The 22,076-nt window shown below is 43.5% G+C and overlaps 1 protein-coding gene across 2 annotated transcripts in view; it reads left to right on the top strand.

The window, feature by feature from the left end:
- Window positions 1–709: 709 nt before the first annotated feature.
- The window catches only part of postnb (periostin, osteoblast specific factor b), a 65,244-nt gene continuing 43,877 nt past the window's right edge, over window positions 710–22,076 (top strand). For both annotated transcript variants that reach the window (XM_072443922.1, XM_072443921.1), the window contains exons 1-6: window positions 710–834; window positions 2,140–2,238; window positions 13,025–13,089; window positions 13,353–13,510; window positions 16,891–17,055; window positions 17,511–17,657. In XM_072443922.1, the coding sequence (XP_072300023.1) occupies window positions 716–834; window positions 2,140–2,238; window positions 13,025–13,089; window positions 13,353–13,510; window positions 16,891–17,055; window positions 17,511–17,657 (753 nt within the window). In that variant the 5' untranslated portion in view covers window positions 710–715. The remainder of the gene's footprint in view (window positions 835–2,139; window positions 2,239–13,024; window positions 13,090–13,352; window positions 13,511–16,890; window positions 17,056–17,510; window positions 17,658–22,076) is intronic.

Genomic DNA, 22,076 nt, shown 5'->3' with positions numbered 1-22,076 from the left:
TCCCCTCTCAGTGCGTCTCCTCCTCCCTCCTCCCCTCTCAGTGCGTCTCCTCCTCCCTCCTCCCCTCTCAGTGCGTCTCCTCCTCCCTCCTCCCCTCTCAGTGCGTCTCCTCCTCCCTCTGCCCCTCTCAGTGCGTCTCCTCCTCCCTCCTCCCCTCTCAGTGCGTCTCCTCCTCCCTCTGCCCCTCTCAGTGCGTCTCCTCCTCCCTCTGCCCCTCTCAGTGCGTCTCCTCCTCCCTCCTCCCCTCTCAGTGCGTCTCCTCCTCCCTCCTCCCCTCTCAGTGCGTCTCCTCCTCCCTCTGCCCCTCTCAGTGCGTCTCCTCCTCCCTCTGCCCCTCTCAGTGCGTCTCCTCTGTATAAAGCCCGTCCTCCCTCCTCCCCTCTCAGTGCGTCTCCTCCTCCCTCTGCCCCTCTCAGTGCGTCTCCTCCTCCCTCTGCCCCTCTCAGTGCGTCTCCTCTGTATAAAGCCCGTCCTCCCTCCTCCCCTCTCAGTGCGTCTCCTCCTCCCTCTGCCCCTCTCAGTGCGTCTCCTCCTCCCTCTGCCCCTCTCAGTGCGTCTCCTCTGTATAAAGCCCGTCCTCCCTCCTCCCCTCTCAGTGCGTCTCCTCCTCCCTCCTCCCCTCTCAGTGCGTCTCCTCCTCCCTCTGCCCCTCTCAGTGCGTCTCCTCTGTATAAAGCCCGTCCTCCCTCCTCCCCTCTCAGTGCGTCTCCTCACCATGCAGCTGCTTGTTCTCCCTGTGTTTGTGCTCCTCGCGCTCTCTGCGCTGGACCATGTGGAATCTTCTGCCTACGACAAGATCGTGGCCCACAGCCGCATCCGGGCCAGGAAAGAAGGGTGAGCTCAGCCTTTGTCTGCTTTTACTGCACTTCTATTTCACATATATTTCACATATATTTCACATATATTTCACATATATTTCACATATATTTCACATATATTTCACATATATTTCACATATATTTCACATATATTTCACATATATTTCACATATATTTGACCTCAGATGAGTCACTTAGAGGTACAGCACCTTTTTCTGAGCAATATCCTTTTGTTGTAACTTTTGTGAGTGAAATTGTTTGCTCTTTTGTATTTTGTGTGTTCTACCGAAATGTTGGGCTCTTTTCTTTGAAACTGCTCAAATATGGACATTATTTTCATTGTACATGTCAGATATAATATGAGTTACAAATATTACATGACTTATTCAAATGTAAATGACATTAAGTGTCGAATACTTTTTTACTCCTACTTTCATGATTGACACGACCACATTAGTGACCCAGATGGAGAGAGAGTGAGACACTATGAGCAGAGAGTGTGACTCCTCACTCTCCTCACTGTGTTCACTCTCTCCTCACTGTGTTCACTCTCTCCTCACTGTTCACTCTCTCCTCACTGTTCACTCTCTCCTCACTGTGTTCACTCTCTCCTCACTGTGTTCACTCTCTCCTCACTGTGTTCACTCTCTCCTCACTGTGTTCACTCTCTCCTCACTGTTCACTCTCTCCTCACTGTGTTCACTCTCTCCTCACTGTGTTCACTCTCTCCTCACTGTGTTCACTCTCTCCTCACTGTGTTCACTCTCTCCTCACTGTGTTCACTCTCTCCTCACTGTGTTCACTCTCTCCTCACTGTGTTCACTCTCTCCTCACTGTTCACTCTCTCCTCACTGTTCACTCTCTCCTCACTGTGTTCACTCTCTCCTCACTGTTCACTCTCTCCTCACTGTTCACTCTCTCCTCACTGTGTTCACTCTCTCCTCACTGTGTTCACTCTCTCCTCACTGTTCACTCTCTCCTCACTGTTCACTCTCTCCTCACTGTGTTCACTCTCTCCTCACTGTTCACTCTCTCCTCACTGTTCACTCTCTCCTCACTGTTCACTCTCTCCTCACTGTGTTCACTCTCTCCTCACTGTGTTCACTCTCTCCTCACTGTGTTCACTCTCTCCTCACTGTGTTCACTCTCTGCTCACTGTGTTCACTCTCTCCTCACTGTTCACTCTCTCCTCACTGTTCACTCTCTCCTCACTGTGTTCACTCTCTCCTCACTGTGTTCACTCTCTCCTCACTGTGTTCACTCTCTCCTCACTGTGTTCACTCTCTCCTCACTGTGTTCACTCTCTGCTCACTCTTCTCAGGCCCAACACGTGTGCTCTGCAGCAGGTCATGGGAACCAAGAAGAAATACTTCAGCACCTGTCGCAACTGGTACAAGGGCGCCATCTGTGGCAAGAAGGCGTAAGTGTTTCAGTTTGTTCATGTCGAAGATTTTATTTCATTTGAAAATGAGTTTCATTTTAAATAAAACTTTCTTCCATAAAAACCTGGTCATTCTAAATCCTGGAAAAGAGGAGAAACTGTGGAAAATCCTGTGATTTCAAAGGAGAAACTGGGATTAACCTCTGACCTTTGACCTAGTGAGAGTGCAGTGGTTTAGGCTCAAGCGCTCGGCAGCTGCACAACGGGCTCATATAATATATCATCATATTTAAAGTTTTATATTTATACTTCTGATATTATATTATTATTTATATATTTGTTTCATATATTTTTGTTCGCTTGGTATGTTACTCCAACATGCGTCACGTTGTTTTCTTCATTCACACCACACTTGAAGGTGGTAAGACACTATCAGAGCAGTATCTGCCCTGGGGCAGACTAATGGAAGGAAGGCTGCCAATCTGCACCATCTGCCCCCCAGACCACCACCAACCATTACCAGGCTAAGGCTCCTCGTTTCACTGCTTTAGCTAAACAGTTTTAACTATTTTGTCATTTACAAATTGCCAATAAATATGAATATTGATTGTGAGCGCCCCATGCAGAGGCGGGGCCAGGGCCTGGCTCCGCCCACGGTCCCATAGATCTGGTGCTTCAGCTCGTGAAAGTGCCACATACAAAACACGGAGCGGATCAGGGAGTCACAGGCTGGAGCAGAAGGTGAAGCGTGAGAGAACATGCACCAACACAGAGTTCCACAGAGTTCCACAGACTCCAGAACCATGGCAGAGTTCCACAGAGTTCCACAGACTCCAGAACCATGGCAGAGTTCCACAGAGTTCTACAGACTCCAGAACCATGGCAGAGTTCCACAGAGTTCCACAGACTCCAGAACCATGGCAGAGTTCCACAGAGTTCCACAGACTCCAGAACCATGGCAGAGTTCCACAGAGTTCTACAGACTCCAGAACCATGGCAGAGTTCCACAGAGTTCCACAGACTCCAGAACCATGGCAGAGTTCCACAGAGTTCTACAGACTCCAGAACCATGGCAGAGTTCCACAGAGTTCCACAGACTCCAGAACCATGGCAGAGTTCCACAGAGTTCTACAGACTCCAGAACCATGGCAGAGTTCCACAGAGTTCCACAGACTCCAGAACCATGGCAGAGTTCCACAGAGTTCCACAGACTCCAGAACCATGGCAGAGTTCCACAGAGTTCCACAGACTCCAGAACCATGGCAGAGTTCCACAGAGTTCCACAGACTCCAGAACCATGGCAGAGTTCCACAGAGTTCTACAGACTCCAGAACCATGGCAGAGTTCCACAGAGTTCCACAGACTCCAGAACCATGGCAGAGTTCCACAGAGTTCCACAGACTCCAGAACCATGGCAGAGTTCCACAGAGTTCCACAGAGTTCCACAGACTCCAGAACCATGGCAGAGTTCCACAGAGTTCCACAGACTCCAGAACCATGGCAGAGTTCCACAGAGTTCCACAGACTCCAGAACCATGGCAGAGTTCCACAGAGTTCCACAGACTCCAGAACCATGGCAGAGTTCCACAGAGTTCCACAGACTCCAGAACCATGGCAGAGTTCCACAGAGTTCCACAGACTCCAGAACCATGGCAGAGTTCCACAGAGTTCTACAGACTCCAGAACCATGGCAGAGTTCCACAGAGTTCCACAGACTCCAGAACCATGGCAGAGTTCCACAGAGTTCCACAGACTCCAGAACCATGGCAGAGTTCCACAGAGTTCCACAGAGTTCCACAGACTCCAGAACCATGGCAGAGTTCCACAGAGTTCCACAGACTCCAGAACCATGGCAGAGTTCCACAGAGTTCCACAGACTCCAGAACCATGGCAGAGTTCCACAGAGTTCCACAGACTCCAGAACCATGGCAGAGTTCCACAGAGTTCCACAGACTCCAGAACCATGGCAGAGTTCCACAGAGTTCTACAGACTCCAGAACCATGGCAGAGTTCCACAGAGTTCCACAGACTCCAGAACCATGGCAGAGTTCCACAGAGTTCCACAGACTCCAGAACCATGGCAGAGTTCCACAGAGTTCCACAGAGTTCCACAGACTCCAGAACCATGGCAGAGTTCCACAGAGTTCTACAGACTCCAGAACCATGGCAGAGTTCCACAGAGTTCCACAGACTCCAGAACCATGGCAGAGTTCCACAGAGTTCCACAGACTCCAGAACCATGGCAGAGTTCCACAGAGTTCTACAGACTCCAGAACCATGGCAGAGTTCCACAGAGTTCCACAGACTCCAGAACCATGGCAGAGTTCCACAGAGTTCCACAGACTCCAGAACCATGGCAGAGTTCCACAGAGTTCTACAGACTCCAGAACCATGGCAGAGTTCCACAGAGTTCCACAGACTCCAGAACCATGGCAGAGTTCCACAGAGTTCTACAGACTCCAGAACCATGGCAGAGTTCCACAGAGTTCCACAGACTCCAGAACCATGGCAGAGTTCCACAGAGTTCTACAGACTCCAGAACCATGGCAGAGTTCCACAGAGTTCCACAGACTCCAGAACCATGGCAGAGTTCCACAGAGTTCCACAGACTCCAGAACCATGGCAGAGTTCCACAGAGTTCCACAGACTCCAGAACCATGGCAGAGTTCCACAGAGTTCCACAGACTCCAGAACCATGGCAGAGTTCCACAGAGTTCTACAGACTCCAGAACCATGGCAGAGTTCCACAGAGTTCCACAGACTCCAGAACCATGGCAGAGTTCCACAGAGTTCCACAGACTCCAGAACCATGGCAGAGTTCCACAGAGTTCCACAGAGTTCCACAGACTCCAGAACCATGGCAGAGTTCCACAGAGTTCCACAGACTCCAGAACCATGGCAGAGTTCCACAGAGTTCCACAGACTCCAGAACCATGGCAGAGTTCCACAGAGTTCCACAGACTCCAGAACCATGGCAGAGTTCCACAGAGTTCCACAGACTCCAGAACCATGGCAGAGTTCCACAGAGTTCCACAGACTCCAGAACCATGGCAGAGTTCCACAGAGTTCTACAGACTCCAGAACCATGGCAGAGTTCCACAGAGTTCCACAGACTCCAGAACCATGGCAGAGTTCCACAGAGTTCCACAGACTCCAGAACCATGGCAGAGTTCCACAGAGTTCCACAGAGTTCCACAGACTCCAGAACCATGGCAGAGTTCCACAGAGTTCTACAGACTCCAGAACCATGGCAGAGTTCCACAGAGTTCCACAGACTCCAGAACCATGGCAGAGTTCCACAGAGTTCCACAGACTCCAGAACCATGGCAGAGTTCCACAGAGTTCTACAGACTCCAGAACCATGGCAGAGTTCCACAGAGTTCCACAGACTCCAGAACCATGGCAGAGTTCCACAGAGTTCCACAGAGTTCCACAGACTCCAGAACCATGGCAGAGTTCCACAGAGTTCTACAGACTCCAGAACCATGGCAGAGTTCCACAGAGTTCCACAGACTCCAGAACCATGGCAGAGTTCCACAGAGTTCTACAGACTCCAGAACCATGGCAGAGTTCCACAGAGTTCTACAGACTCCAGAACCATGGCAGAGTTCCACAGAGTTCCACAGACTCCAGAACCATGGCAGAGTTCCACAGAGTTCCACATACTCCAGAACCATGGCAGAGTTCTACAAACTCCAGAACCATGGCAGAGTTCCACAGTCTCCAGAACCATGGCAGAGTTCCACAGTCTCCAGAACCATGGCAGAGTTCCACAGTCTCCAGAACCATGGCAGAGTTCCACAGAGTTCTACAGACTCCAGAACCATGGCAGAGTTCCACAGAGTTCCACAGACTCCAGAACCATGGCAGAGTTCCACAGAGTTCCACAGACTCCAGAACCATGGCAGAGTTCCACAGAGTTCCACAGAGTTCCACAGACTCCAGAACCATGGCAGAGTTCCACAGAGTTCTACAGACTCCAGAACCATGGCAGAGTTCCACAGAGTTCCACAGACTCCAGAACCATGGCAGAGTTCCACAGAGTTCCACAGACTCCAGAACCATGGCAGAGTTCCACAGAGTTCCACAGAGTTCCACAGAGTTCCACAGAGTTCCACAGACTCCAGAACCATGGCAGAGTTCCACAGAGTTCTACAGACTCCAGAACCATGGCAGAGTTCCACAGAGTTCCACAGACTCCAGAACCATGGCAGAGTTCCACAGAGTTCCACAGACTCCAGAACCATGGCAGAGTTCCACAGAGTTCCACAGAGTTCCACAGACTCCAGAACCATGGCAGAGTTCCACAGAGTTCTACAGACTCCAGAACCATGGCAGAGTTCCACAGAGTTCCACAGACTCCAGAACCATGGCAGAGTTCCACAGAGTTCCACAGACTCCAGAACCATGGCGGAGTTCCACAGAGTTCCACAGAGTTCCACAGACTCCAGAACCATGGCAGAGTTCCACAGAGTTCTACAGACTCCAGAACCATGGCAGAGTTCCACAGAGTTCCACAGACTCCAGAACCATGGCAGAGTTCCACAGAGTTCCACAGACTCCAGAACCATGGCAGAGTTCCACAGAGTTCCACAGACTCCAGAACCATGGCAGAGTTCCACAGAGTTCCACAGAGTTCCACAGACTCCAGAACCATGGCAGAGTTCCACAGAGTTCTACAGACTCCAGAACCATGGCAGAGTTCCACAGAGTTCCACAGACTCCAGAACCATGGCAGAGTTCCACAGAGTTCTACAGACTCCAGAACCATGGCAGAGTTCCACAGAGTTCTACAGACTCCAGAACCATGGCAGAGTTCCACAGAGTTCCACAGACTCCAGAACCATGGCAGAGTTCCACAGAGTTCCACATACTCCAGAACCATGGCAGAGTTCTACAAACTCCAGAACCATGGCAGAGTTCCACAGTCTCCAGAACCATGGCAGAGTTCCACAGTCTCCAGAACCATGGCAGAGTTCCACAGTCTCCAGAACCATGGCAGAGTTCCACAGTCTCCAGAACCATGGCAGAGTTCCACAGTCTCCAGAACCATGGCAGAGTTCCACAGTCTCCAGAACCATGGCAGAGTTCCACAGTCTCCAGAACCATGGCAGCCTCTTCTAACTCTTTTGCCTTATTTTTCCACAAAAAATCACATCTGTTGTTTGATTTGCACCAGAATCTTTAAATCGAGCGCAAAACAAAATGATCCTTTAAAGTTTGGCATGCAGAACTGGGGGAGCCCTCAGATTGGTTACCATAGCAACCAGCCACTGATTCCAACCATAAAACCCCAGTGTACTTTGTGAATGGAAGAGCCTTAGACAAGGGCCTTTTGCCTCATTGTTCCAACGCCGTGGTCGTTCTCCTCGCTCTGCACCGACACAGACACATAAACACTATCATAGCTTTACTGCCAAAAGTGAGACTTAATATAAACCAGACCCAAGCCAAACATCACTGTATTATTGTAAAACATTAAGAACACTAAATTGTATGCATTAGACATGGAAATATGAATTATGGGCAAATATTTGAGGCTTGTTCACACAGGTTAACGATGAATACCTCAGGGCAATGCAGGTGAGAATGTCATTCTTTACCAAATGCACATCTACAAATGGAAATGCTAAGAAGAGCAACTTTCCAACCAGCAGAGCTCAGTTTGCTAATTATTAAGTCAGGCCATGTAAACAAATTTAGACCACCATAATCCACTTTTATAAACTAATATGAATATAATATCTGTAATGTACATGTAGTAAAGGTAACAAAAGGTAGCAAAATAAAACCGAAAATCAAGAGAACTTGGTACTTATAGATCTATATTGCAATTTAAAATGTCCAAAATATAAAAGAATAATTCGCTTGTGGCATATATTATTATTATATAGCAGAAAAAAGCATAATATGTATTTTCATTCTAAAATATGATGTATTTTGTGTGTTTTGTTTGGTTGAGGGTGAAGACACTAATCCAAGCCTTCTCTTTGCACAGGATTGATCAAACATACACATCATTTAAGTGACTAACAAACGAGAACATCCAAGTGCTAAAGTAACTATAAAGAAGGAACCGCTCCCCAGGTCTGATCACTGATGGGGCCCCTCTTGTTTCATTTGAACCATTTTCCGCACCAAAGTGAAATGACATTACACTGCTATACGTTTCTGCAGCCTAAAAGAACAGTATCAAACATGAGCACGTGGCACTGGCAGAAGAAACACTTTACAACCTTTAGAAAAAAAACTGACGAGTCCAAAGTTTCCGACCCGCTTGCCAAAACTGTGGGAGATCTCATCCCTGCTCCCCAGTTCTGATCACTGAAGGGGCCCCTCTTGTTTGAGTGAAGGGCCCTTCTCGTCTGAAGGCTTCTATATCATGTCAGCGCCTGGAGGTAAAAACATTTAAATATGAGAGCTTTCCATTTTTCACATCTGTCATCCAAGACTAATATCTGAAGGCACTTATATAATGTGGTCTGAACAGCATGTTACAACACTATTTAGTGAACTATTATGAGACGCCACATGAGGTCATTTCAGTGGAAAGTAAAACATTAGTTTATTGGATTTGTCATGTTATATTGGCTATTTTCATTTTGTTAACTTTTTTCCCAGCTGCTTCCTACTCTTGGGGTATCTATTCATGAGTCCCATGTGACGTCACACGCTCGTTGCTACTGCCATCTTGAGGACAAAAGCTGCATGTTCACTGTGGGCCATGCAAAACAAAAGATTCCTCCAGTATTCTTGTGGTCAGGAGGGACCAGTGGACTTACAGAAGTCCCCCAAGACTGAAGCTGAGCTGTTTGTTTCAGGTCGTTAGCTCCTCCTCCACTGCCTCATTGGTCCACCTCTTAGAAGTCCTCACTACAGGTTTGGAGAGCTTCAGCCTCTGTCTGTACGTGGGGATCAGGTGAACCATGACGTGGTCTGACGAGCCCAGCTCGGCTCGGGTCATAGCGTGGAAGGCGTGGCTGACTGTTGAGCAGTGATCCAGTGTGTTCTGCTCTCTGGTCGGGACTTTAATAAACTGTCTGTACTTTGTGGCTGAGATTCCTCTTGTTAAAATCGTCCAGGATAATATAGAATGAGTTTGGGAAGGTCCGCTCCACACTCAGAACCTGGTCCGTGCGCTGTGCCTCCAGCACGTTCGCGCTCGATGGAATGTAAACCACGGCCAGGATGAATGAGACGAACTCACGTGGAGAGTAGACTGGTTTGCAGTTGATGAAAAGACATTCCAGATCAGGAGAGCAGTGTTTGGAGATCACTGTCATATCTGAAGACCAGGCGTTGTTGATGTAGAAACAGACTCCTTCGCCACATCATTTCCCTCCGCAGAGTTCTCTCAGCCTGTCAGCCCCACGGCGCTGTCCCGGGTGGACTCGCTGAGCCACGTCTCTGTGAAGCACAAAACAGGAGATGAAGAAATATGTCTTTTTCATCTCATCAGCAACTCCAGTTCGTCCAGTTTGTTGGGTAGTGAGTTATTGAGGAAAATCCCAGGTAAGGGAGCCCCCGCTCGTTTTCCCCTTCTCCGACGTATCACACTTTTAGCCAAAAGAAGGACTAATTCTGCAGCAGATGCTAAAAAAACTGGAACTAGATCCGTAGGAGTTGTGGTTCTGATGGATAAGAGTTCTTCACGGGTGTAAGAGCAGACACGCAATTCACAAACAAAAACAGACAAAACAAAGAGCTCCGACACACCGAGGCAGCCATCTTGGAAGGGAATCCAAGTATCGGTGACTCGCTACTGTGGATCATGATCAGAACCCAGAACTTCTGTCTTCTTCAACTTTCAACCCTTTTACTTTTCACTTTGATGTGCTGTTTTTCATGACTATCTAACAGCGAGAGGCAACAGCATGTGGTGATGGCTTCAAAATGTCGACAGTCTGAAGGCTGAAGCCCATGGAGAAGCTGCACGGAGAGACAGGGCGGTCATAGTTTTTGGCAGTATCATGACCTGCCCGCGAAGTGTTCTAAAAGTAACAACAACATTTTAAAATCAATCCTGAACTTCATTGGAAGCCAGTGGAGGGATGATAAAACCAAAGTCATGTTAAAATCAAACAGACACAATGTGAAAACATGATAAATACAGTAGAATAAGAAAACACCAACATTTACATCAACACAAGCACTGAGGGCAGGTGAGCAAAGGCCAGTCCACACAGGGGACTAAATGTATGATTAACAAGCAACACATGCTCGGTCACCCCTTGTCTGTGGAACAGTTCAAAGCTGCTGCTCAGCAGACCTGAGACTATGACTTGAGACTAGACAAACGTTCCTTTTTTCCCCCTGGATTTAGCTGAGTTTTGGATGCATTTTTTGTTATATCCTATGGACTACCACTGATTTTGACTACCCGGCGACTCTGGACAAGTCATCTAAGTGCCCAGCGGCTTTTGGGGGGCCATGTTGGGTTCGGAGTAGGCTTGCTAGCGTGGGTTGGAGTTGCATGGCTAACGTGGGTCGGAATGGCAGAAAAAGCATAGTTAGCGTGGCTTGGAGTAGCAGAAGTACCTGCTCAGTTCCTGCTCAGTACATGATAGTAAGTAAGGATTGTAACCTGTTCAGCATGTTGCATTTGTGTTTCATATATTTTTGGCCGTCCTTTTTCCTTTGCTGTGTTTGATGCCATAAGTCGCCCAATAAACTCAAAACTTTTCCTTGAAGAGTGGTCCGAGGCATGTCTTGTGCACTTTCTTTTTTATTGTTACAAAAAGCGCAAACAACTTTTGAGTCTTCATCAGGGCAGTACAGCAACGGTTCTTGTTGTTGTTGTTGTGTAACTTTTAATGGAGATTGGCAGCCAACTGGAAAGGTGCATTTACCACCACATACTGTAGTTGTACGTCTTTCAGAGGGAGTCATGGGGGAGTCTGTCAGGGCGAGGGGGGGTGGTGATGGGGGAGTCTGTCAGGGCGAGGGGGGGTGGTGATGGGGGAGTCTGTCAGGGCGAGGGGGGGTGGTGATGGGGGAGTCTGTCAGGGCGAGGGGGGGTGGTGATGGGGGAGTCTGTCAGGGCGAGGGGGGGTGGTGATGGGGGAGTCTGTCAGGGCGAGGGGGGGTGGTGATGGGGGAGTCTGTCAGGGCGAGGGGGGGTGGTGATGGGGGAGTCTGTCAGGGCGAGGGGGGGTGATGGGCGTTGAGCTCCAGGTTACACTAGATGTAAGCTACACAAGACGATCGCAAGCGTTTTACTTTCATCTAGAAAAATATAGCTGACCATAATACCATATATTGATTATATATCACCATGGTGACAAGCAGGGGTTGCCACCACCAGGCAAAATTACAGGTTTTGCATGTAACACACCTGTAATTGAAAAAATGTAAGATAGACAAGTTTAATGCTATGCTGTGGAACATTTTAGGCAAAGTCTCCATTAGACACTTTCCCCTGCAAACACAATCATATTCTGCCACGCTTTTTCCAGCAAGACATATTATTGGTGTCCATTATTTGGAGCCCGTGGCATCTGTTTTTAAAGACAGTACCTCTGGAACATGTCCAGGCCTGTTTCTGTAAGGTGAACACCAGGTTTACAGCCAGCAGCTGCACATTTTACTGCCACCTCCAGATCACTCCGGTTGCCAAAACAGACTGCTCTACATGACTATAAAATCAACCCTTTGATACAAACCATGATAAATCAAGATTCAGTCCACATTGCACATTTTTAAACATGTTCTGCAGAAATAACATTTATAAAAGATTTAAATATTAACTTCTGAACTTATTTCAGAACAGGTTTGCAGCGCTCTAACAGCTTTATACAAAATGATAGTGTGCGCCACCTATGGGGCATCTTGTGCCGTGCACTTAAAAACTTGGCCCAGTTTGAACATTTCTTGATTGAGTGTGTTTTTATTTTTGCTATAGGTTTAATATAAGCTGTTATAAAACAAAAATGTTCATACTGCCTGTACAAAGTTGTTAATAGATTAGAGTTCTTCATAATCTGTTCCATCCTCCAGACACTCATAAATTAGCCACAGGAAAAAACAATTTAACGTGTTAATGTGACTTGTAATAATCTAACCTTCAACTCTAATCACTCTGGATTTTGCACTGTCAGGAAATTCTGTGTTTTTGGACTTGGGCTTAACACTTGTAAAGTCCAGTAATTGTTTCTCTTCAAAGTGGCCATTTTGGCAGGAACACTCACTGACTCCAGTCCATTTGGTTTGCATTTGGCTCCTGGATCACGTGGATCTTTGCTTCTAAATGGTTTGGAAAGACTGAACGCATAATGATGAATCAGCTCTGATTATTGCCCCAACATAACAACTACAGGGTTTAACGCATTGCTTGCAAGTAGTAACAGTAGCAGTAGCAGTAGCAGAAGTTGTTAGCAGTAGCAGTAGCAGAAGTTGTTAGCAGTAGCAGTAGGCTTTATTAGGCTTTATTAGACAGCACATACTTAGCATGAAATGGGGATAAGAGAAAAGGGAGGACATGCAGCAAATTGTCAGAGACGGGATTCAAACTCATGACACTGCGGCCAGCTGCACATGGAGCATGTGTGCTGTGGCCTTAACCACTCCACCACTGGGCAACACCGTTTCTTCACCTCCAGTTCAAATGATGTGAATCTGAATAAGTGTGCGGTGGATGCACAGGCCGTTGATGCTGATTGGCCAACATGTTTCAATCAGCTAGCATTAGCGATGTGCTCTGCTATAGAAATGAGTGTGACAACGGTGGGAATTTAGACATTCTGAACGCATGTTTACTTTGTATAACCAATGAATAATTCCTGTCTTCATGATTGAAGTATTTGATCTGTGTATTTTCTGCCCACAGAACGGTTGTGTACGAGTGCTGCCCTGGGTACATGAAACTGGACAGCATGCGTGGCTGCCCTGCAGGTGTGTAGAACATGCTCTGACCTACAGCTCTGACCTCTGAACCACTCACCACACCAAACGGGAGAGTCATAACCACATAGACTTAGTGGGGGTGGCTACAATAGCATCTGTACCAGCGTGTGTGGAGGGACAGAATAATGCTTTGTAAAGCATCATGATCGGCACTAAATAAACCAGAGGAAACCTCCATATCGTCTCAGCTTTTGCTTGATAGCTCTAGAGCTCAGACAGGTCATAAAATAAAAGTGCTTTGTGTTTTACAGTGGCCCCAATAGACAACGTTTACAACACTCTGGCTCTGGTGAAGGCGAGCTCCACACAGAACTACGCAGACATCTCCAAGTTGAAGCCTGAGATTGAAGGGCCAGGGTCATTCACCGTCTTTGCCCCAAGCAATGACGCGTGGGAGCTACTGGAAGAGGTAATGTCGAATTAGAGAAGAGATCCAAAGAAGACGTCCAAAAAATTTCCCATTTGGTTCAAAGTCTAACAAATTGTCCAGTTTCAAATCAAGTCTGAATGTAATTTTTTCTTGTCCTTGATCATTGGACTTGTGATGTCTTTTTCACCTGCTGCCAAGAGTATGTTTCAAAGTCGATTGAATCCACGGCAGGAGTTTTGACTTGAGACTTCTGGCATGATGGTGGCTTAATGCAGACGTGTCTGTCTGGCTGTGATCGTGCTCGTGGAAATAATCCATCTTTATTGCGAGTTCCCCTGGCGAGACACAATTGTTTTACGTGGGAGCAGAAGTATGAAGAAACTGGACACTTATTTTGGGAACATGGGAAAAATAAGAGGAAAAACACAGAGAGACAGGCTAGCAATGCTAAACCGAAGTTAGCTAGCTCTGTACCCGCGCTAGCCTCTGTGCACTCGGGTGCGGATTGTGCCATAGTTGCTGCTACAGCACGGCCACGCCCCGTCTCAAGCTCCGACGCTGCCCCAGCCTTGTCACACGATCCTTCCAGCTCCAGATCACATTCATCTGCAGAGGAGAGTCGGAGTGGGATAGAGCCAGGGATTATGGGGCAATAAAAAACTATACCTAGAAACGAATCAATACTAAAACTGGTATCAAAAATAGATAGGTGTCTCTAGCCCCAATAATTGCAGATTGCATTGTATTTGTTTTGAATATTCAAGCACTCGTGAGCCGCTGAACACAAGCGGTAAATCAACAACAAACTTCATGTCTTTTCCCCAAAACCGTACACTGAGCACCAGGAAATCCTCAAATGTATGATTGACAGAATAAATCAATCCAAATTAGACCAGAAGTGCACATTTTATCCAAGTAGAAAATGTGTGTGTCGTCACGGGGTGTCAGACCCATTCATTAAGGGGATGACAAGTCCCTTCCCTTTTTGAAAACGAGTGATTATGTCCCCCATTTTTCACCTGGGCTGCTCGTCACGATGAATCTGACCTTCACTATGAATCTGACCTTCACTATGAATCTGACCTTCACTATGAATCTGACCTTCACTTTGAATCTGACCTTCACTATGAATCTGACCTTCACTATGAATCTGACCTTCACTATGAATCTGACCTTCACTATGAACCTGACCTTCACTTTGAATCTGACCTTCACTTTGAATCTGACCTTCACTTTGAATCTGACCTTCACTATGAACCTGACCTTCACAAAGAACCTGACCTTCACTATGAACCTGACCTTCACTATGAACCTGACCTTCACTATGAACCTGACCTTCACTATGAACCTGACCTTCACAAAGAACCTGACCTTCACTATGAACCTGACCTTCACTATGAACCTGACCTTCACAAAGAACCTGACCTTCACAAAGAACCTGACCTTCACTATGAACCTGACCTTCACAAAGAACCTGACCTTCACAAAGAACCTGACCTTCACTATGAACCTGACCTTCACTATGAACCTGACCTTCACTATGAACCTGACCTTCACTATGAACCTGACCTTCACTATGGGGGGGACGCGGTGCGCAGGAGCATCTAACAGTAGATTTAGCGTGTTTTGCATCGGTAGAACTGACGCTTCTAAGTGTGCGCCCTTAAGTCACGGCAAAACGCGCTGAATAAAATGTGGTAAACGGGTTTAAAATGTATATTTGCGATATAAAGGCACTCAGCAGACAGGGAAACGGGCGCGCGCGCTCTCGCTGAGGCCCCGGCTCCGTCACAGACTCCCGCAGGATTTTGGCGAAAAAATTGCTTCACGCGCTCTTATCTTTTGACTTAATACAGCTTTTTATATTTCATTTAATGCTATTTTGCGTTGTCGGCTATACTTTATAAAAAAAAATTAGAATGATTTATTGTATTTATATCGTAGAAATCAATAATCTAAGTGCAGCGGATCCGTAAGCCAAGTAATAAAATAAGTATAAAATGTAATGTTGGTTGGTGTATTTTGGTGGACGCGAGGATTCATCTCTCTCCAGATATCGATCAACTCTACATCATGTATTAGTTTACTAAATGTATTATTTATAGATTTACCAGTACTTTGTGAGCTTGAGCCAATGTCAAAGGGTTCCCTCAGAGTGGTTTGCAGTCAGATCCAGCGCAACAGTATAGAAAGTGAGAGCGCCTCCTGGTGGAGCAAAACACTTATCAAAGTAATCACACTTCCATTAATAGTTCCTTTGACCAGGACAAATCTGCCATCTTTATCTTTGTGTTCACAACTCTGTTCAAAGGCCACGCCCTCTTGTAAGTCTGTTATAACCAAATGTAGTCAATTTTTGAAGATCAAATTAATTTAAGTGGGTTTCTTGTAGTTATAGAATATATATTTTAATTGGACTCAGTATTCCATTCACCTTGATGCTTTATGTCCTTTTTCAGATGCCATTGTATTAACCATGTGGAAATCATTCTTGTAAATCTGCTTTTGCTCTGGTCGAACACAACACACAAACACACAAACACACAAACACACAAACACACAAACACACAAACACACAAACACACAAACACACAAACACACAAACACACAAACACACAAACACACAAACACACAAACACACAAACACAACAACCTCTGGTACGCCTGATAGAACTCTTTCACCTGCGCATTTACAAACTAAAGTTGAAACACACTGGCACTTTGGGCAAATACTCCGATGTCTCCAGTAAAGTCCAGGTCCTTTTCATTAAATAAACAGAAAAAGGAATGAAGGATCCGGTAGCGTGACTAGATTCAGCCACGACACAATCTCTGAAGTGACTGATCTTCAGTATGTCAGGTCTTAGACGCTGGTTTGTGGTCGACTTTGGAGCCAGGGGGCGATTTGCACTGTCAAACGTTGTTTTCACAGCTTTTCTTCAAAAGGTTAGATATTCTGAGACCCAGGTCTCCATTTGACCACATCTTTATGTTCAGTGTCCTCTGGAATACCGACAACATTTCCTCTTTGGTTACGGTTCTTGAGGTTGTCCACTTAGTCAGGACATGTTCCTGGTGTGTCAATCCTGCCACTTTGTTTTGTAATGTCGTTTTGTCCAGCTCGCCATTCTTAGATTTCAAATCATGCATTTCCATCTGTCTTTGAGTCCTCTGCCTTTGTCAGTTATCTCCTGTAAAGCCGGATCACTGGGTCTATCTCGCTCCTGGATTCCTCCAGAGCTTCACTTGTGCAAGAAATATACTCACAATAGATATTGAGTCCCAAAAATATTGCTCTGGCTAATATTTATTAAACCATATGGCAGTGATTCTTGTGACTGATCTAGGTATTTACCTAAACTTTAAATCTTATGCAGAATGATATGTTTGAGATTGAGATGTGAGTTGTTGTGTAACAGGACGTCAGGAGTAATCTGGTGAGCAACGTCAACATTGAGTTGTACAACGCCCTTCACTACCACATGGCCAACAAGCGTTACCTGACCAAAGACCTGAAGAACGGCATGACCATCACCTCCATGTACCAGGACCTGGACCTCCACATCCACCACTATCCCAATGGGGTCAGTGCACTTGTCTGAAGGCAGTGGCCTTCAACATTTGAGCTGGTGGACAGGTCAGACTTTTCAGGGAGAACTCATTGTCACATTGCAGGTTTATGGTTCACATCCCTGTAATTATGGGGTAAGAAAGTTCAATATCTTTTCTGTCAGCATAAACGAACATAAACCATGATTAATAATGCAGGTTATGTAACTCCCGTAGAGAGAGCAACTGAGAATATGATGTAATACATTTCTAGAACCAACAATAACTCCATTAACTCACCAATACCCTTTGGAATGACCTTGAACGCACAAAACGCTAAATCTTGGTTTTAAGGAACAGGAAATATTCAAACCAGCTGAAGAGTGGGAAGAGATCCAAAAGTCCCCCAAACATTTCCACAGATCCAGTTCTTATATCCACGAAATGCATCAGTCATACATGTTCTTTGTCCCGTGATGATGTGATGCAGGTGGTGACTGTGAACTGTGCCAGGATCATACACGGGAACCAGGTGGCCACCAATGGAGTGGTGCACGTCATCGACCGAGTCATCCGAGCCACAGGCAACAGCATCCAGTCGTACGTGGAGGTGGACGATGACCTCACCACCCTCAGTGTGAGTGCAATACTACTACTACTACTTACTACATACTCTAGAATGCTACTACTACTACTTACTACATACTCTAGAATACTACTACTACTACTTACTACATACTCTAGAATACTACTACTACTACTTACTACATACTCTAGAATACTACTACTACTACTTACTACATACTCTAGAATACTACTACTACTACTTACTACATACTCTAGAATACTACTACTACTACTTACTACATACTCTAGAATACTACTACTACTACTTACTACATACTCTAGAATACTACTACTACTACTTACTACATACTCTAGAATACTACTACTACTACTTACTACATACTCTAGAATACTACTACTACTACTACTTACTACATACTCTAGAATACTACTACTACTACTACTTACTACATACTCTAGAATACTACTACTACTACTACTTACTACATACTCTAGAATACTACTACTTACTACATACTCTAGAATACTACTACTACTACTTACTACATACTCTAGAATACTACTACTACTACTTACTACATACTCTAGAATACTACTACTACTACTTACTACATACTCTTGAATACTACTACTAATACTTACTACATACTCTAGAATACTACTACTACTACTTACTACATACTCTCGAATACTACTACTAATACTTACTACATACTCTAGAATACTACTACTACTACTTACTATATACTCTAGAATACTACTACTACTACTTACTACATACTCTAGAATACTACTACTACTACTTACTACATACTCTAGAATACTACTACTACTACTTACTACATACTCTAGAATACTACTACTAATACTTACTACATACTCTAGAATACTACTACTACTACTACTTACTACATACTCTAGAATACTACTACTACTACTACTTACTACATACTCTAGAATACTACTACTACTACTTACTACATACTCTAGAATACTACTACTACTACTTACTACATACTCTAGAATACTACTACTACTAATACTTACTACATACTCTAGAATACTACTACAAATACTTACTACATACTCTAGAATACTACTACTACTACTTACGAATACTCTAGAATACTACTACTACTACTTACGAATACTCTAGTATACTACTACTACTACTTACTACATACTTTAGAATACTACTACTACTACTTACTACATACTCTAGAATACTACTACTACTACTACTTACTACATACTCTAGAATACTACTACTACTACTTACTACATACTCTAGAATACTACTACTACTACTTACTACATACTCTAGAATACTACTACTAATACTTACTACATACTCTAGAATACTACTACTACTACTTACAAATACTCTAGAATACTACTACTACTACTTACTACATACTCTAGAATACTACTACTACTACTTACTACATACTCTAGAATGCTCTACTAATACTTACTACATACTCTAGAATACTACTACTAATACTTACTACATACTCTAGAATACTACTATTAATACTTGCTATATACTCTAGAATACAACTACTACTACTTACTACATACTCTAGAATACTACTACTAATACTTACTACATACTCTAGAATACTACTACTAATACTTACTACATACTCTAGAATACTACTACAAATACTTACTACATACTCTAGTATACTACTACTACTACTTACTACATACTCTAGAATACTACTACTACTACTACTTACTACATACTCTAGAATACTACTACTACTACTTACTACATACTCTAGAATACTACTACTACTACTACTTACTACATACTCTAGAATACTACTACTACTACTACTTACTACATACTCTAGAATACTACTACTACTACTACTTACTACATACTCTAGAATACTACTACTACTACTTACTACATACTCTAGAATACTACTACTACTACTACTTACTACATACTCTAGAGTACTACTACTAATACTTACTACATACTTTAGAATACTACTACTACTACTTACTACATACTCTAGAATACTACTACTACTACTTACTACATACTCTAGAATACTACTACTAATACTTACTACATACTCTAGAATACTACTACTACTACTACTTACTACATACTCTAGAATACTACTACTACTACTTACTACATACTCTAGAATACTACTACTACTACTACTTACTACATACTCTAGAATACTACTACTAATACTTAATACATACTTTAGAATACTACTACTACTACTTACTACATACTCTAGAATACTACTACTACTACTTACTACATACTCTAGAATACTACTACTACTACTTACTACATACTCTAGAATACTACTACTACTACTACTTACTACATACTCTAGAATACTACTACTACTACTACTTACCACATACTCTAGAATACTACTACTACTACTTACTACATACTCTAGAATACTACTACAAATACTTACTACATACTCTAGTATACTACTACTACTACTTACTACATACTCTAGAATACTACTACTACTACTACTTACTACATACTCTAGAATACTACTACTAATACTTACTACATACTCTAGAATACTACTACAAATACTTACTACATACTCTAGAATACTACTACTACTACTTACGAATACTCTAGAATACTACTACTACTACTTACTACATACTCTAGAATACTACTACTACTACTTACTACATACTCTAGAATGCTCTACTAATACTTACTACATACTCTAGAATACTACTACTAATACTTACTACATACTCTAGAATACTACTATTAATACTTGCTATATACTCTAGAATACAACTACTACTACTTACTACATACTCTAGAATACTACTACTAATACTTACTACATACTCTAGAATACTACTACTAATACTTACTACATACTCTAGAATACTACTACAAATACTTACTACATACTCTAGTATACTACTACTACTACTTACTACATACTCTAGAATACTACTACTACTACTTACGAATACTCTAGAATACTACTACTACTACTTACTACATACTCTAGAATACTACTACTACTACTTACTACATACTCTAGAATGCTCTACTAATACTTACTACATACTCTAGAATACTGCTACTATTACTTACTACATACTCTAGAATACTACTACTACTACTTACTACATACTCTAGAATACTACTACTAATACTTACTACATACTCTAGAATACTACTACTACTACTTACTATATACTCTAGAATACTACTACTAATACTTACTACATACTCTAGAATACTACTACTAATACTTACTACATACTCTAGAATACTACTACTAATACTTACTACATACTCTACAATACTACTACTATTACTTACTACATACTCTAGAATACTACTACTAATACTTACTACATACTCTAGAATACTACTATTAATACTTGCTATATACTCTAGAATACAACTACTACTACTTACTACATACTCTAGAATACTACTACTAATACTTACTACATACTCTAGAATACTACTACTAATACTTACTACATACTCTAGAATACTACTACAAATACTTACTACATACTCTAGTATACTACTACTACTACTTACTACATACTCTAGAATACTACTACTACTACTTACGAATACTCTAGAATACTACTACTACTACTTACTACATACTCTAGAATACTACTACTACTACTTACTACATACTCTAGAATGCTACTACTACTACTTACTACATACTCTAGAATACTACTACTACTACTTACTACATACTCTAGAATACTACTACTACTACTTACTACATACTCTAGAATGCTACTACTACTACTTACTACATACTCTAGAATGCTCTACTAATACTTACTACATACTCTACAATACTACTACTATTACTTACTACATACTCTAGAATACTACTACTAATACTTACTACATACTCTAGAATACTACTATTAATACTTGCTATATACTCTAGAATACAACTACTAATACTTACTACATACTCTAGAATACTACTACAAATACTTATGAATACTTACCTACGAATGAGGAGCGACGTGTACAACTGAGACACGGGGGATAGTTTAGTGAAGAGATCCCAGGCCTATATTAGGTGTTATCTGGACACATGTGTACGGACACAAACCATCTCCTGCTGTGGAGTGAAGCAGGTTGTATCACGCTGTGGAGTGAAGCAGGTTATCACGCTGTGGAGTGAAGCAGGTTATATCACGCTGTGGAGTGAAGCAGGTTATCACGCTGTGGAGTGAAGCAGGTTATCACGCTGTGGAGTGAAGCAGGTTATCACGCTGTGGAGTGAAGCAGGTTGTATCACGCTGTGGAGTGAAGCAGGTTATCAGGCTGTGGAGTGAAGCAGGTTATCACGCTGTGGAGTGAAGCAGGTTATATCACGCTGTGGAGTGAAGCAGGTTATATCACGCTGTGGAGTGAAGCAGGTTATCAGGCTGTGGAGTGAAGCAGGTTATCACG

Source organism: Eucyclogobius newberryi, unplaced genomic scaffold (assembly GCF_026437365.1).
Source record: "Eucyclogobius newberryi isolate DKJ021-1_F unplaced genomic scaffold, fEucNew1.0.hap1 SCAF_137, whole genome shotgun sequence".
NCBI classification, from domain to species: domain Eukaryota; kingdom Metazoa; phylum Chordata; class Actinopteri; order Gobiiformes; family Gobiidae; genus Eucyclogobius; species Eucyclogobius newberryi.
Note: the sequence above shows the minus strand (reverse complement) of the source record. Positions and strands in the feature narration are given on the sequence as shown.